Below are 18,314 nucleotides of genomic sequence, written 5' to 3'. Positions count from 1 at the left end.
CAATTTACCACTACCCTTTGTCACCTCCCACTCAGCCAGTTTCTAACCTAGGCAGTTACTCTAGGATCCATACAAAGGGCACAAACGTATTTATAAGTCTTCTGTGCGGAACTGTGGCAAAGGCCTTGCTGAAATCCAAGTTCGCTACATCTAATGCTCTCCCTAAATCCAATTTTCTGGTCACCCAATCAAAGAAATTGATCATATTCATCTGATAAGATTTACCTTTGGTAAAACCATACTGCCTCGAATCTTGCAATCCACTGGATTCCAAAAATTGTATTATCCTCTCTTTTAGTAGTGATTCCATTAGTTTGCTCACCACATAGGTCAGACTTAACTGGCCTATTCTTCCCAGCCGCCTCCTTACTTCCACTTTTATGAATATGAACCACATCTGCCCTTTTCCATTTGATAAGTCCCACTTAGCCCTAGCTCTTGCAAATGGCGAATCAAGATTACATGGTCAACATTATCATATGCTGAGGAAATATCAATAAAAACAGCTATCACAATACACTTTAACAAAAAATCCATAACTGATAGCAGACAAGTTTCCGTACTAGACATCTTTCTAAACCCACATTCATAATAATGTAAAGAATTACTGGCTTGCAAAAAATAAATGGGTGGAAACAACTTACCCAATGTTGACAAATTTGGAATGGGCTGGAAGCAAGAGGTGCGTGAAGGCAGAAGATGGCTCTTTTTTAAGACAGGCCAAATCAAAGCATGCTTTTATATTAGTGGAACATCCCCTTCTGTGAAGGAGCAATTTATACGTTTTGTTAAAATATCTAAAAAAAAAGAAAACTTCCCTTAACAGAAATATTACTGAGAATGGGCAAGAATCAAAAACACAGATGGAGTTATTTTAACATATGTAATATTTCCTCCACTTCTGCATATATCCAGCTAAGTTAGCCGAATAACTTCAGACCTGCTTCTCAGTAGGTCTAAAGTTGTCCAGCTTTGTGGGGCCAGATAACTTGCTACTTATCTGGATATCTTGAAACTATATTCAGATAAGTAGTGCTTTTGCCCCCCTAAAAAGAAGAATTAAAGGGGGTCCATGGCCCGATTTCTTTTCTCCCCCATTTAATATTATGTTGCCATATTGGGTTTTCATCCCTCACCCCACATCTCAAAATGTGCTGGGATCGAGCCATTGTGCCGCCACCACCAACCCTGAAAACCCCCTTCCTCAGAGATAACTGTCATCTTCCCCAGGCCCACTCCCCTCTTGGACCTTCCCCCCTCTTCCCGAGGCCAAAAAATCCCTGCTAGGAGCACATCTTCTGGTGCTAGAAGCGTTCTCATTTCTCGTGTAGAGAGGTAGGTCTGGGGGTCATCAACATAAAGTGGTACTGAAAGCCAGGGCCCTTAGACTCCTGTGATGCTGCAGCAAGGGCCATAAGATCTGCGATTTCCTGTGGAATCTTCTGGTCTGCGTGGAATCGCTGGAGGAGACCAGGGAGCTGGGTCCTATCCAGGGGAGATGAGCTCTGATGTCTTCTCAACTGGTAGCATTTTCAGTAACCATGGGGCCGCAAAATAACTTCCTAATTCTCATCCCCTCACCCCCCACTCCCCGGCATGTATCACCTGGGTCGATGAGGTGAGTGCAGCACGTTGGACAGAGTCTTCTTTCTCTGGCGGCTGAGCCAAATGCAGCTTTCAGCTGAGGGACACTGTTCAACCATGATTGAAAGCTGCAGTTGGGCCCGGCCGGCAGAGGAGGAGGAGAAGATCCCATTCCTCTACTCCTCTGTGCAGCCTGACCAGCACTGAGCTGGCAGCAGGGGAAGGGAATAGGAGAGGTTGGCTAGGGGCAAGAGTTAAGGAAAGAGAGGTTGTGTGAAATGGGATGGGGAAAATGGGTGGTGGGGGATCGTGTGAAACAGAAGAAGAAGAAATAAGGGGGGAGGGAGATCGTATGAAACCAGAGGTGGGAAGTAAAGGGGGAGGTTGTGTGAAACAGAATGGGGAAAATAAAGGGAAGAAGTGTGAAATGAGAGATGGGGAAAGTTATGTGAAATGGGAGGAGAGCTAAAGAGATGGAGGGGGCTGTGTGAAATGGGTGAGGCTAGGCAAATAAGGGGACAGAAGATGGCGGTTGTGATAGAGAAGTTGAGGGGTTATTGGAAAGGGGCTTTGAGATGGGGGGTGTGAAGGAGGGACTGAAAAGATGGGGAGTGTGTGGTAAAGAGACTGGGGAATCAGGAGCCGTGAGAAAGAGATGTTGGGGAAGGCTGGATAGGTATGTTTGGGTGTATATGGACAGGTGGGAAGGGGAAAATAAAGGAACTGGGTGGAAAAAGGAAAGGAGAATATGGGATGGCAAGGGTGATAGAGAGAACAGGGATTGGGGGCTGGAACGTGAAGCAAAGTGGAGCTGAGGCCAGGAGAGGGTCACTTCCCTATCATCTACAGATTTCGGGCCCTCCTTCCCTCCAGATCTTGGTGATAGAGGAGGAGGGGAAGGAGGCCTTGGGATCTGGGTGAGGGTGGGGGTGGGGGACTGAGCTCCATAGAGGTGAGAGGGAAGTGTCCTCCCCTGGTGCCAACTCCTTTAAGATCTCAGGACCTCCTTCCTCAATCTCTTCCATCCCTGTCCCCAATCATCCCTTTCTTCCCACCTCCCCATCCCTGATCATTTCTACATTCCCGATCCCTTCTTCCCTCCCTTCCTCTCCTCTATCATTTCCTTTCCTTATCTTCCCTGGTTCTCCTGTCCTCCTCTCTTCTCTGTACCTTTATCCCATATTCCTCTATCCCTCCTGCCCAATTAGCTGGTACAGCGGTTACGACCCTTAACCCATAAGGCCTGATACTTTTGATGCAACTCCAACATTGCTGTCTGCTTCAGCTGCAGGGGAAAATGCGAATTGGATTTAGATATCAACCAACAAGGGCCCCGACTTTTACGGTCTGGGGTACCGATAAGCATGGAAGTAGCCTGCACAGAGCAGCAGTTACTACCCTTAACAGAAGGCATGGATTACTACCTGTAACCGATAAGCTTTGATTCTTTAGATGCAGCTGCAAAATTGATCTCTGCTTTGAAGGAGGGGGTTGGGAGGTGGAGAGAAAGAGGAATTTGGATTCAGAGACAACCAATATGAGCCATGACTTTTTTACAGTTTGGGTAAATGCGCAGACATTAAGGAAAAAAAACAGGACTGCTTCTACCTCCAAGTCTATAAGCAAAGCACATCAAGCAGCATTGACTGATACATGAGGGTAACCTGCACGGCATTGGCAGAAACAACCATGGGAAACTTGCTGGACAGACTGGATGGACAATTGATTCTTTTCTGCCATTATTTCTATGTTTTGTTTTTGTTTTCTTTTTAAATGTGTCACAGAATTTGCTAACTCTTGCTGCAGAATGTTGAAAAATTTGCTGCAGGAAACAGAGGGCTCTGCCAAAAGCCAGGGGTGGAGATCAGAGCACCAAGAAATGAAATGTAGAAAGAAAAGAGAAGAGGGCCCAGGATAGAGCCTTGAGGCACATCGACCAATAGTGGGAATAGTGGTGGAGAAAGATCCACCAACCGGATACACTATAAGGTTCATATTCAGATACAGTCTGGATAGCAAAGTTAGCTGGACAAACATCCAGCTAACTTTGGAGGTATATTCAATGGCAGCTGCATTATTTAATATAGCCAGCTGTCTCAAAGTTAGCTGGTTATTTTAGGACAGGTCTTTGGCTAACTCAACCCCTCCCAGTTTGCCCCTGGAATGCCCCTAACTTGGGACCTAATTCATCAAGGCATTTTCCCATCGACTCAGAATAAGAGAAATGCCTTAGTGAATCAGGCCCTTGGCCGGCTAAATTCTAGCCAGCTATCTTATTAGCCAGCTCGAATTTAGCTGGCTAAATCCCTAAACATTCATTTAGCTGGCTAACTTCTGAGTTAGTTGGCAAAATGCTATTGAACATGAACCTCTATGAAGTCCATATTGAGAGCCATTTAGATAGATAACTCAGAAGTTCTCCATCTAAATAGCAAGTTTTGCCATATTCAGCCATTTTAAAAAAAGAGACATTCAGGGGTATTTCTGGGAGGGATTTAGTTATTTGGCTAATTAACCCTTATATTTATCAAAATGCTATAAATATAGTGGAAATAGTACCCGAGATAAAAAGAAAAAAAAAAGGGCGGGGGTCATGGCTAGGCTAGTATCCCTGCTACCGCATCGCATAGGTAATTTCCGCAAGATGCGAAATATTTATAGCACCCTGGGCTATTTTTCACTTCATGCACTGATCAATGCACCGCAGAGTGCATTTCCAGGAAAAGGTTTTTATCGCATATGCCGAGAGAGAGAGAAGGCCATGTCACTTTACTATTTATATCACTGTAAGAGGGGAGCACTTTTAACTCAGAGTGGAGTTTGGGGGTGGGGTAGGTTTGGGGGGGGGGGCAATTTTACAATCACAGTAGGAAGTACAAACAGCAAAGTTGACATCTATTGTGAATGTAAAACTGCTCCCCCAAACCCACCCCAGTCTGAGTTAAACGTGCCCCCTCTCCCCCCCTCTTACGGTGATATAAATAGTAGGGTGACATAGTGTTCTCTACAGAGTCTCTCTCTTTCCCGTTTGAACAGCATAAGCGATAAAAACCTTTTACCCGTAACGCAGTTACCGCGGGCACAAAGCACAGAAAAAAGGTATCTTTATTTCTGGCATTAAAAGCCACGTTGCTGTGCGTTACTCTATCGAATTTGGCATTAGGAGTTTCTCATTACCATTAACTACGCCCAAACTCCTCCCACTTGCACAGGACATGTCACATTTGCATACTGACACGCACCTTGCTATTTAATGTGTGCATTATGGCATTATCCAGGTAACTTTAGGAAGTGGTTTTTCCAAACCCTCATACTAGGGTAAGTTGAGCTTGGTAGCGTTCAGTATCAGCACTGCCCTGCTAAACATAAGTGCTGCCATTGTAATGCCCCAGCTCTCCTTTTTTTACCTGGCAAAATTTTACTCGGGTCAAAAATTACCAGGTACAATTTAACTGGTGAGGAATGGAATATTTATTCAAGGCTTTTGTCCTGGTAACTCAAAACGTTACCCAGACAAATCCTTTGAATGTGGACCTCTGTGTGGGACAAAATCCCAGCTGTCTCACAACAGCGACATCAACGAATAGGATTCATGGATGGGATGGGACTCATTGATGGCATTCAGGGATGCACACATTTTGACCACTTTCAAGGAACGTTGCCACAATATCTGAGCTATTAACGGCTGTAGGATGCTCCTAGTCTGGGAGTATTCCCTTCTCGTCATGTGTAGGAGCCCTCATAGATGTACAGCTGTCCTTGAAACCACAGATACAGGCAGTGTTAGTCTGGCTTTTTAAAGTGGAGGTTGTTATGCCAGCTTATAGATGCATACTGTCAGCGGAGAATTTTCATACGATGGTCCAGGCATTTGTTTTTTCTTCCCTCCATTTATGAAGGTCTTCCCCAGTGCCACTTGAGGTTATTACAACCACCGTATTTCAAAATGCTGTGGTTCGATTAATTCTAGATAGACTCATAAGGGAGCCTATGACCCCAGTGCTGTAACAACTACGGTGTTTGTCTGTTGGTGGGAGAATAAAGTTCAAGATATTGTGTCAAGTCCATACAGATGTCAATAATGCTGGACTGGCACTCGTGTCCAATTTACTAGTACCATACTCTCCAGTTCAGAAGTTGCGTTCTTCTAATAAACGATTGCTAATTATACCTTCTGCCAAGCAGGTCTGTCTTAAGGAAACACAGGGTTGTGGAACTCACTGCTGGTAGAGTTACAGCCATTGATGATTGTTACATTTAAGAAAAAAAAACTCAAGACCTTGCATTTTCAGGAAGTGTATTTAAAGAGTTGACAGGCTCATTAAGAGGTTTTAAATTTAGTGTCAGATTATTAGAAAAAGATCTGCATGTGCATATTATTTTATATTGTTGTATGTCCTTTTAACTGTTTATGAATTTTATATGTTTTGCTGAAATCCACCCAGCACAGTTGGTTTGATATTGGCAGAATAGAAATTTTATAAATAATTGGTACTTCAGTGTAAATGATAGTGACTTGGGTTGGGCAGATTCGGATTAGAGTGTAAGCTTAGATGTGAATGAAGGTGAGCTAGGCCAGACAATAAATGTTAGTGGCGCAAGGATGCCTTACTTCTCTGATACTATTTGAAGAGAAAAGAGAGGAAGCTTGCTGTATAGCAATCTGTGACTTACTACTTATTTTTCTTATGAGAACATTTTCTAGGAAATAAGCAACTTATATTTTCAGAATCTAGATAAATGATTTAGTTGGATGAGACTTTGCCCCTGAATAAATTTACTAATAAGCCCCTTCAGCTGGAACTTTTTAGCTGAAAAATGATATTGCTTATGACATTTCTTTCATGATGAAAGAACTTTGTAAGGGAATGGTATCGCTCATATTCCTGAAGTCCTTAATTTATGCACGTTTAGAAAACATAACCTGATGCAGTTCAAATACTGTTTACGCAAAGAAACTAGAAGGTGGACATCACACTTCTCTTTATGGCATTCTGGGACCCACTCCTATGTCTCCTGTGAGTTCTGCATCTGAACAGTTCATCAAATTGCAATGAGATATTTAAAAATAGGCAAAATAGTTATTTCACATTTGAGTGACAACCTTCATCTGTGGTTATTTATATTCTGTAACCCTCCATTGAACTGCAGCACATTAGCAAGCATAATAGTTTTGTGTAAAATCATGTGACCATTCATCTATATGAACTTTGCTCTCATGAATGATGAATAAGTTATTATAATCTGAATACATGGCTAAAAAATATTTGAACATATAGGGAGGCAATCCCCTTGGTATTGAAAAGGTTAAGCATGTCTTCAGAATAAATGGTAGGAAACTTGTGTTAGCAAATGTCAGCTTTCTTTTGGCTCTTTAAAAATGGACTCGTTGAATTATAATTAGAATACAGACACTGTTACTGATTGGGTTCAGTCCCATGCACTAAAGTGCACCAAATTTTGAAGTCACAAAATGCAACATGTGCCGCTAAGTTACGCTTACGTGCACAATTTTCCGTTTTTACACACTCAGCAGACTTCACAAATTTTTTTACTTCGTATGTAGTAAACTTATGTCTGCAAGTTTACTCTTTCAGCATTTTGAGCAAACCTTGAGAGCAGCTCATTAACTATTTTCCCTGTGTGAAAAAGGCTTTGCAGGCTGATTTTTGCAAAAATACCCTCATCTCATTTTATTATACTAATTCTGGACCCCACTTTTCCAATATTAGTAGGCAATTGCCCTTTGATGCACCGTGAAATTTAGACAATTATCTGTTTAAATGGTTTTGATTAAAGTGGGATGGATATTCAATTGAACTGATTCAGCAGCTCGGCACAGCAGTTATGCACATAAGTTTCCTACGGACAACTTCTCAGCAAAAGATAACTACCCCTCATTGGGATGTAGTTATCTTTCTCTGACAACAATCAGTCATGAGTTGGCCATAACGTGTGGATGACATCATTTTTATTGTCAACATAGGTCCAGTTTTCAAGGCTCAAAAGTCGTAATGAGCATGTGCAGGAATTCTCATGCACGCACACTGCCTTATAAGCCCCTTAGCCTTTTTTCGTCCAGCCTACTTCATGGATGTGTTCCCAGTCTCTCTCTCTTTAATATTTGTTTTGGCTTGTTAGTTGGCTTAATTTTGCTTTGTTGTATCTTTTTGTTTTTGACTCTGCCTTGGCAGCCCTTCATCAGAACTCTTAAATTCTTTAAAAAAAAAAAAAATAAATAAAAGGGATGGAATGATTCCCCTATGAGTGAAGACTGAAGAGGTTAGGGCTGTTCAGCTTGGAGATGAGACGGCTGATGGGAGGCCTGATAGAGGTCTATGAAATAATGAGCAGATTGGAACGGGTAAACACAAATCAGTTGGTTACTCTTTCAAAAAGATCAAAGACTAGGGAACCTGCAATTATGTTACTAAGCAGTACATGTAAAACAAATAGAAGAAAACTTCTTTTTACTCAATGCATAATTAAACTCTGGATTTGTTGCCAGAGGATGTAGAGAAAACTATTAGTGTAGCTGGGTTTAAATAAGGTTTGCACAAGTTGTTGGAGGAAAAGTCTATAAACCATTATCAAGCAGGACTTGGGGAAATCCACTGCTTATCCCTGGGATAAGCTGCATGGAATCTGTGTACCTGGGATCCTGCCAGATATTTGTGACCTGGATTGGCCACTGTTGGAAACAGGATACACCTTACCTTTAAACCATTCTGGCTGTCGTTTGGCATTCTTTCTTCTCTTTTTAATACGTGGAATACACCTGGTCGGGGCTCCCATTATGGTATTTTTAAGCACCAATCATGTGGTTGCTCCTTTCGGGTTTTTTAATCTAACCATTTCCTTATTTTATCATATTCTCCCTTTTGAAAGTTAAATGCTATTACAATACATTTCCTTTGACCTCCCTCCAGTTATCAAGTCAAATTTGATCATGTTGTAATCACTATTTACAAGTGGCCACAAAACCTCTCACACCAAATCATATGTTCCACTAAGGATTAAGTCTAAAATAGCTCCCCACTTGTCAGTTCTTGTACCAGCTGTTCCATGAAGCAGTCATTTATTTCATCTAGAAACTTTACCTCCTTAGCATATCCTGATGTGATATTTATGCAGTCAATACTGGGATAATTGAAATAATCCATTATTACAGTGTTGATATTTTTGTTAGCTTCCCTAATTCATGATAGCATTTCATCATCTGTCTGTTCATTCTGGCCAGGTGGATGGTATTACATCCCCACTGCTATTCTATTCCCCTTCTCACATGGAATTTCTATCTATAAAGATTCTACAGTGTATTTTGTTTCCTATAGAACTTTTATCCTGTTTGATTCTTTGCCCTTTTTATTGTATATCACCACCCCCTCAAACAATTTGATCCATCTTATTATTGCGATAATTTGTATCCTGGTATCACAGTTTTCCATTGGTTAACCTCTTTCTACCACGTCTCTGTCTCTGAGATGTCAATAATATGCACCTCTTCATTCAGTTCTATGCATTCTAACCGTCTCATCTTATTTTATAGACTTCGAAGTATGTTTTTTGTATTAACAACCTGCTTATCAGTTGACAAGGGTAATTTGAATCTTTCTGCTCTGGAATAGGCTCCCTCTTTTCCAGAATGTTCCCCACTTCCTAACAAATCTATAACCCTCTTCCATACACCATTGTCTCATCATAATATTGAGCTCAGCCTGCCTTATAGGGTCCTGCATGTGAAACAGGAAGCATTTATGAAAATGCAACCCATTAGGTTCCAGATTTCAGTTTCCTACCTAAGTGCCTGATTCACTAAGGGTTTCCTCCCTTTTTTGAGATGCGGCGACCCATTCTGGTCGCCGCATCTCAAAAAAGATATAATTGCGATGGAGAAGGTACAGAGAAGGGCTACCAAAATGATAAGGGGAATGGAACAACTCCCCTATGAGGAAAGACTAAAGAGGTTAGGACTTTTCAGCTTGGAGAAGAGACGACTGAGGGGGGATATGATAGAGGTGTTTAAAATCATGAGAGGTCTAGAACGGGTAGATGTGAATCGGTTATTTACTCTTTCGGATAGTAGAAAGACTAGGGGACACTCCATGAAGTTAGCATGGGGCACATTTAAAACTAATCGGAGAAAGTTCTTTTTTACTCAACGCACAATTAAACTCTGGAATTTGTTGCCAGAGAATGTGGTTCGTGCAGTTAGTATAGCTGTGTTTAAAAAAGGATTGGATAAGTTCTTGGAGGAGAAGTCCATTACCTGCTATTAAGTTCACTTAGAGAATAGCCACTGCCATTAGCAATGGTTACATGGAATAGACTTAGTTTTTGGGTACTTGCCAGGTTCTTATGGCCTGGATTGGCCACTGTTGGAAACAGGATGCTGGGCTTGATGGACCCTTGGTCTGACCCAGTATGGCATTTTCTTATGTTCTTATGTTCTTATGTATCTATGGGAAAGGATCTTGATGAATCAGGCCCTAAGAATCTAAATTAACCTCCAGAACCTACCTCGTGCACCACTGAATATCCTGCCAGAGTTAGCTAGATAAGTATGTGCAGCTAACTTTGCAAGCTAGCCAGTGAACTGAATATTACCCCTGTAGTGATGTTAAACAAACTTTTACCTAACAGAAGGATGTGGAGGAGATCCAGGGACTTGTGTGGCAAGTTTAGACCAGAGGAGACCCCCGAAGTGTGCACACACAGTTGTAGCAGAAATTCTGTATAAATTTGTCCTAACTAAATCCTTGCATCTTTATGGAAATTTTTTTCCTAAAATCCCTCCTAATGGGAAGATATATAGTTTACAAAATGGGTAAAGTCATTTTTATCTGATAAATCTCAATATGTGAGTATAAATAATGAGTCATCTTGTCCTAGTGTTTTGACCTGTGGGCATACCTCAAGGGTCCTTATTACCCTTCTTATTTAGCATCTATCTACAACCTTTGACCAAGACCATTGAGAACCGGGAGATCAGATACCACTTGTTTGCAGATGGCATACAGTTGTATGTCTACCTAAGGCTAAACCATACTAAAATTCTTGAACCCTTAACCCTGCTTGATGAAACATTCCTATTAATTATGTATTAACAAATTAAAATTAAATGCCCAAAAAAGAGGGCTTATGAGTTTGGAAAAATAACAGCTATCCATGTCGATTTTTGTCAATTGATGGAGTCCCCTTTACAACTGAGTTTGCAGTTGAGGAGCCATTGACTCTTAACTAAATAATAATAATAATAATAATTCTGTGATTGTATACGCTGTAGTCATTGCCCATTTAGCTATTGCATCAGCTTATACCTGAGGTTATCAAGGAATCTTCTTAGGAGGCTGCAAATGGTTCAAAATTCAGCAGCATACCTATCAATGAAAATGTGTTTACTGCTTTCCCAACTCAATATAGGATGCAGAGGCATCCATAAGTTCAGGCAAAGGATTCCTTCCTTCCTGCAAGAACTGCACTGGCTGTCAATCTGGGCCTGGTCAGATTTAAATTTCTAATAGCAACTTTTAAAACACTTCAAGGTTTGGACATTAAATACCTGAAAGAGAAGCTATAGGTTGCTTACAGGCAAAACCAATCATTGAATTCTGAAAACAAATGACTGCTGTGTTCAAAGCAGGACCAATATGCTTTCTTTCTGCGACATTGTGCTGGTGTGTTCTTTCTTGCCTGCAGGCATTCATGCAGCCCCACTTATTAGGAAATGAATTCACACATTTAGAATTTCCAAGAAGGGTACAGCGTAAGGAACTTGGAAAGAGGATGCTCTTCAGGGACTTCAACATGACAGGCTGGTAAGTGCATAACTGTGCCCTCTTTCAGCCCCAGAACTCTGTGATTGAAATGGAAGATTGTTAGTGCATGTGTGCAGCGAACTAAGTTGTTATTCATGTATCATCAGCTTTAGCCATAGAACAGGGGGTCTTTATATGAGACTGCTGACAGATAAATACAAGAATAGGCCTAGATTTGTCAATAGGCACACTAGGCCTGAGCCTGGGGGGCAGTAGGCTGCTGTGCTGAATCTCAGTAGAGAACAGCTCCCTGCTTCCTTATCTAGCTGCAGGGAGAAGTAAACCTGGAGCAAACAGCAAAAGGGGATCATTTTTGGGGAGGTTAGGACGAGCTGAGTGGGGAGTAGGAGAAGGGCTGGGAAATGAAAGGATCGGCTGGGGTTAACGTGTCTTTTTGAGAGTGAGCGGGTAATGGGTGAAGTGGGGCGATGTTTGTGAGAGAAAGAAGGGACTGGTGCTGGATCTTTGCCTATATATTCCAGATTGGGTGGAAAGTTAGAGAAGGGGGATGCAAGTGAATGGAACACAGTAGGGACACCTCCGTTCACTGCCCCACTCCACCCCATCTCCTGGAATTCAAAACCTCCCTTCCATGATCTTAGATTCTATGCCCCACATCCTGGAATCTCCCTCCCTCCCTTCCTACATCTCCCTTCTCCCAGATCCTGGAATCCTCCCACCTATACCTAATCCCAGATCCTCCATCCACTGATCCCCCTCTTACCTCTTTTGCCTTCTTCTTTGCCCCATCTCATATTCCCAATTCTCCTCATTCCCAGTCCTTTTTCTCTCTCCCTCCCCATCCATAATCCTTCTCACTCTCCTCTCCCTAAACCCCAGTGCTCTCTCTTCTTCCTCATCCCTTCTCACCGTCTCCATCTCTGAGATCCCCTACTTTTGCTAATTCTCAAGATCCCTTTTCCTCATGCAGTAAAAACAAAATAAATTCTACAGACACATGCAAGTTTGGAAAAATATTTTTATAATGTAATATAAAAGATGGAAATATTTGCCAACCTGCTTCAGAATTTTCTAATTTCTGCCACAGGAAACTAAGAGGCTGTGCCTTAGTTCTGCTCCCTGTTGTTGGACGTTCTTGTGGTGGTGGTGAGGGGGTGTAATAGAGGGGGGCAACTGCACTAAAAATGCCTGGTGGCAGCAAAAATCTAAATCCATCACTGTACCACAGTAATCTAAGGAAGCATTTCCTCACAGTAAGTGATGAATGCATAGAATAGTGGAAAGAGTTGGGGCAAAAGTAATATCAGAATTCAAGAGAGCATTTACCAGCTCAGACAATGCTAAGCATGCCAAAAGCTGAAAATCAAGTAGGGTCTCTGGTATTGCAGTAAGTAAGAAAAATGGGCAAACTGCATGGGATTGTTTTCTTCTTACAATAGCATATAGTATGTTTCAGGTAGAGCTCAGGAAAGTAGGATGATAATTATTTTCAATGACTATTAAAAACTTAGAATGATGACCACATTAACCTAGCACAGCAGAGCTTGGTGTAGCATATACAGCTGAGTCAGTTCATTTACTTATGATTTGATGAGAGCTTGACCTCTGTTGTCTGCTCATAGTATTTTTAAAAATTACTTATAGTTAGCAATGGAGGTTATTAATAATAATTTCAGTATATGAACCATAACGTAAAGAGTTTTGGAAACGTTAAAGTTGATGCCAGAATGCAGTGTGTTGTGTATCCAGTACTAACACTTGTTACTGCCTTTTACAGCCTTTACATGATCTTTTCTCCGTATGAATATGATTTTCTCACATGTATCTCTTAAAGTACATCCAAGAATTAAAAATGAGCAGCCTCCTATGGTGTTGCTATATTTGATTTTTACTAGCTGCCATTTACTTAATTTAATAAATGAAAGCTCTTTTTCCAAACTGTTTTATCATAGACAGAGAATTAAAGAAGATCTGTTCAAAATAACAAGGAGAGGTCAGTTTTCAAAGACTTGGAGGACAATTTTCAGTAGGATCTAGCCAGCTAACTAGGGAGTTAGATTCACTCTTCTTCACTCCCTTTATTTTGTGATGTCCCTTAAGGGTCTATTCTGTCCCTCTACCTTGTTTAATCCATATCTTGCACCCTCAGCCACTCTTATTCAAAGTATGGGGTTTATCTGCTACCTTTATGATTACGATGTTCAGGTTATTGCTACCTGGATTTCAGTACCCCAGACACTCTGTCCTCATTTAATGAGTACCTTTCTAAGGGTATCAAACTGGCTCTCAGCAGCCAAATTAAAGGTTAATCCAGAAAAATCCAAAGCAATCTGGATTTTTAGAAACATAGATTCTATATACATCCTAGCCCTCATTATGTCAAGTACCCAAATTCCATTGAAATCCGTGGTCTCTTCCTTAAGAGACCTATATGATGATCCACTTAAGTTTGAACCCCAAGTGTCTAAAATTATTCAGAGTGCCTACTTCTTTCTCTGCCTTATTTGGCATATAAGGCCTTTTTTCAATACCTCAGATCTTAGGTCACTAGTTAATTCATTAGTTCTTAGTTGTATGGACTACTGCAATGCACTATATCACTGTCACCAGTGACCATCAGACGGTATGGTTTGATATCACAAAAAAGATACAGAGAAGACACATGAAGACTCGAGTTTTGAATTTCACAAATACAGATTTTGTCAAAATGGGAATGTTCTTAGAGGAAGAACTGGAAACCTGGGAGAAAATGGGTGAGGTGGAACAACAGTGGGCCAAACTGAAAGGAGCTATTACAAAGGCAGCAAATCTATATGTTAGAAAAGTAAACGAAAAAGAAACCGATCTGGTTCTCAAAGGAAGTGGCTGAAAAAATAAAGGCAAAAAGAACAGCATTCAAGAAGTATAAAGGAACCCAAAAAGAGGAAAACAAGGAAGAATACCTGGTAAAACTGAGGGACATGAAGAAAGAAATCAGGAAAGCAAAAGATCAAGTGGAAGGATTGCCAAATAGATAAAGCGAGGTGACAAAACATTTTTCAGATATGTCGGAGAAAAAAAGATCATCCGTAGTGGAATAGTGAAATTGAAAGGTAACGAGGAACAATGTGTGGAGAGAGTCGAAGAACAACAACAACATATTATACTTCACTACAATTCATATTTGGTCAATCTTTCCTACCCATCTATATTTTATAATTTTATACATATTTATTAATTGATACAGTTGGCTAAAATGTTAATATTCTTTCTTTAATTTCCTCCCCTTTCAGATCCTAGTTATTTTTCCTTGTTTTTTGTAACTTCCTCACATCCTAAATATTGTTACAATGTTTTTATTTGTTAAGTTTCTTATTATATTTAATGTCGAATTGGGAAATGTTTCTACCATGTTACTCTCTGCAGTTATTCACATTGTTAATTGTAAACCGGGTTGATGTGATTCATATCATGAAACTCGGTATAATAAAAATAATAAATAAATAAAATAAATAAATAAATGGCAGAAATATTAAACAAATACTTCAGTTCACTGTTCACTAAAGAAGACTCTGAAGAAGGACTGTTGCTGGTAAACAAGATTGAAGATAGGGATGAGGAAGACGAAACTCTGTATATGAAAAAGAATGTATGGGAAGAACTAACAAAGAGGAAGCTGAAAACTACAGGCCAGTTAGCCTCACATCATGGTGGGAAAATTAATGGGGATGCCGCTGAAGGAAAGGATAATGAACTATCTAAAATCTGGTAGGTTGCTGTACCCAAGGCAGCATGGATTCACCAGGGGAAGGTCCTGTCAAACAAATCTGACTGATTTTTGTGATTGGGTAACTAGAGAATTGGATCAAGGAAGAGCACTCAATGTGATTATTTGGATTTCTGCAAAGCTTTTGATACGGTTCTGCATAGGAGGCTTGTGAATAAAATGAGAAGCTTGGGTGTGAGCGCCAAAGTAGTGGCATGGATTACAAACTGGTTGACTGATAGGAGACAGTGTGTAATGGTAAATGTGACCTACTCTGAAGAGAGAGCCATGGTAAGCAGAGTGCCACAGGGATCAGCATTGGGATTGGTTCTGTTCAATCTGTTCAATATCTTTGTGAGTGACATTGAGGAAGGGATAGAAGGTAAAGTATGTCTGTTTGCAGATGATACTAAGATTTGCAACAGATTTGGACATGCCTGAAGATGTAGAGAGAATAAAAAGTGATTTAAGAAAGCTGGAAGAGTGGTTGAAAATTTGACAGCTGGGATTCAATGCCAAGAAGTGCAAAGTCATGCATCTGGGATGTGATAATCCAAAAGAGCTGTATGTGATGGGGGGTGAAAGACTGATGTGCATGGACCAAGAGAGGGATCTTGGGGTGATTGTGTCTGGGGATCTGAAGATGGCAAAGCAATGTGACAAGGTGATAGCTAAAGCCAGAAGAATGCTGAGCTACATAGAAAGAGGAATAAGCAGTAAGAAAATTGAGGTGATGATGCCCTCATCTGGAGTATTATGTTCAGTTCTGGAGCCCATAGCTCAAAAAGGATAAAAACAGGATGGAGGCAGTTCAGAAAAGGGTGACAAAAATAGTGTGGGATCTGAATCAGAAGACCTATGAGGAAAGACTGAAGGATCTGAATATGTATACCCTGGAAGAGAGGAGGTGCAGTGGAGATATGATACAGACTTAAAAGGTTTCAATGATATATGGACTTCAAATCTTTTCCGTTGGAAAGAAAACAATAGAATTAACAATTAACAATAGAATGAAACTCCAGGGGGGACGAATCAGAACTGATGTCAAAAAGAATTTCTTCATCAAAAAGAATTTTTGATGAAGAAATTCTGATGTCAAAAAGAATTTCTTCTTCACCACCTCCTCCAGAAGGGCATGGAATGCCCTTCTGGAGGAGGTGGTGAAGAAGAAAACAGTCAAAGAATTTAAAAGGGCATGGGCTAAACACTGTGGATGTCTAAAGGCTAGAGGACGAAAATGAGAAGCATGCAGAAGAGATAACTTGCTGATGTGGTGGTTACTACCCTTAGCAGAAGACATGGAGATTACCACCCTTAATCAATATGCTTTGATGCTTTTAATGCATCTGCAATATTGCTTCCTGCTTAGATGGCAGGGGGATAAGAGGAATTGGATTCAGATGACAACCGGGTGCCCCGACTTCCATGGTCTTGGGATACTGTTTCATGGATATAAGGGAAAACACACAGGACTGCTTCTATGACCAAGTCCTAAAGGAGACAAAGAAAGTGTGCATGGCAGTAACTTGCTGGTGTGGCGGTTACCACCCTTAACTGATAAACCTTCATACTTTTGATGCAACTCCAACATTGCTCTCTACTTCAACGGCAGGAGAAAAGGGGAATTGGATTTAGACAGCAATCAATGAGGGCCCCGACATTCACGGTCTGTGGAACTGATGAGCATGGGGGTAACCAGCACAGAGCAGCAGTTACTACTCTTAACAGAAGGCATGAGGTTACTACCCTTAACCAAGAAGTCTTGATGCTTTTGATGCAACTGCAACATCGCTCTCTGCTTCGAAGGAGGGGGCTGGGGGCTGAAAGGGAAGAGAAATTTGGATTTAGAGACAATCAATATGAGCCATGACTTTTAATGTCTGGGGTACTGATACTCAGACATTAATGAAAACACCGGCCAAGTCCATAAGCAAAGCATGTCAAGCAAATCTGACTGATACATGGGTGTAACATGCACAGTGCAGTGGATACTACCATGGGAAGCTTGCTGGGCAGACTGGATGGACCAATGGGCCTTTTCTGCTGTCATTTCTATGTTTCTTTGTCTTTCATCCTCTTCTAATGAATGATTACAATTAGTTGAAAACACAGCAGCAAAACTTATTTTTAAGAAAAAGTATGATCATGTTTCTCTTCTTTTACAAGAACTACATTGGTTTCCACTCCAAATTCAATTTGAAATTAGTTGTCGTTCCTAAAACTCTTCACTTAGGTACGTACCCCTTCTTAGTTGACTAATCACTGTAAAGAAATGTATGTTAGACCCTCCTTAAATGTCCAGGACCAGGTATTTAACCTAATCCTCCTTAAGACAGTCACAAGGGAATTCTGGTTGCAGGGTGTTTCCCCTGAGGAGAGGGATAAAACACCAGGGCCCAGAGGGAAAGGGGAGGCCCCAGAAGAGACTAGAGCAAATCAAGAGTTATGCTGAAGCTACTTATCTCTAAACTACTGCATTTGTTTCTCTAGCACTGCTGAGGTAAGCAGGGTGTTGGTTGTTTAATTTGCCTGCAAATAATAGTCAGTAGAAGAATAGCCAGAGTCTAGCCTGTTCTGTCCCCTGTGCAAGACCACTGACTGTGCATTACAATCACATAATCCCTTATATCCTAGGCCATTCTTTATGCTCCTCACCACAGGAGCTTCCAAAAGTTCCATCTTACAGACAAATCATTTATGAGAGAACTAGAGAAATGGTGTTCTCTTATCTTGCCCCAACTTATTGGAATTCTCTGCCACTTACAGTCCACTTTGAGAGAGATTATGACAGCAGGTAGCAATCAATGGAAACTATTGTGAATAGTGTCTCAAGAGGTCTTTCCCTAATTAACCTGATCAGCTATCAGATTGCAAACACTGCTCAGCACACATTCCTTTTGATAGAGATGTCAGTGATACATAGGATTCAATGGTGAATACAGGAGTGTGAGAATTCAGGGAAGAAGAAGCCATGTTGCCATTGTTTAGGGTTTAGGTGGATAAATATAATTTCATTAAAATTTTAAAATGTATTAACCACCTATTCAGAGAACAAGCTGTCCAAAGTGATTTACATTGTGCATTACACAAAATATCAATAAGTACATAATATGCAATTCATACATCATAAAGAGGTCCTTGCTGAATAATCGGGTGAGTGACAAAGTTATCCAGTTAAATTTACCCAGCTAACTTTAGCCAACATT

The 18,314-nt window shown here is 40.8% G+C and overlaps 1 protein-coding gene across 2 annotated transcripts in view; it reads left to right on the top strand.

The window, feature by feature from the left end:
- Window positions 1-18,314, top strand: part of PPM1H (protein phosphatase, Mg2+/Mn2+ dependent 1H) — a 286,682-nt gene that overhangs the window by 195,424 nt on the left and 72,944 nt on the right. For both annotated transcript variants that reach the window (XR_003858625.1, XM_029615841.1), the window contains exon 6: window positions 11,284-11,402. Coding sequence is in view for 1 of the 2 variants with exons in the window: in XM_029615841.1 (XP_029471701.1) it covers window positions 11,284-11,402 (119 nt within the window). In the remaining variant the exon portion in view is untranslated. The remainder of the gene's footprint in view (window positions 1-11,283; window positions 11,403-18,314) is intronic.

This window comes from Rhinatrema bivittatum, chromosome 9, assembly GCF_901001135.1.
Source record: "Rhinatrema bivittatum chromosome 9, aRhiBiv1.1, whole genome shotgun sequence".
Lineage (NCBI taxonomy): Eukaryota > Metazoa > Chordata > Amphibia > Gymnophiona > Rhinatrematidae > Rhinatrema > Rhinatrema bivittatum.
This window is presented reverse-complemented; position numbering and strand designations above follow the sequence as displayed.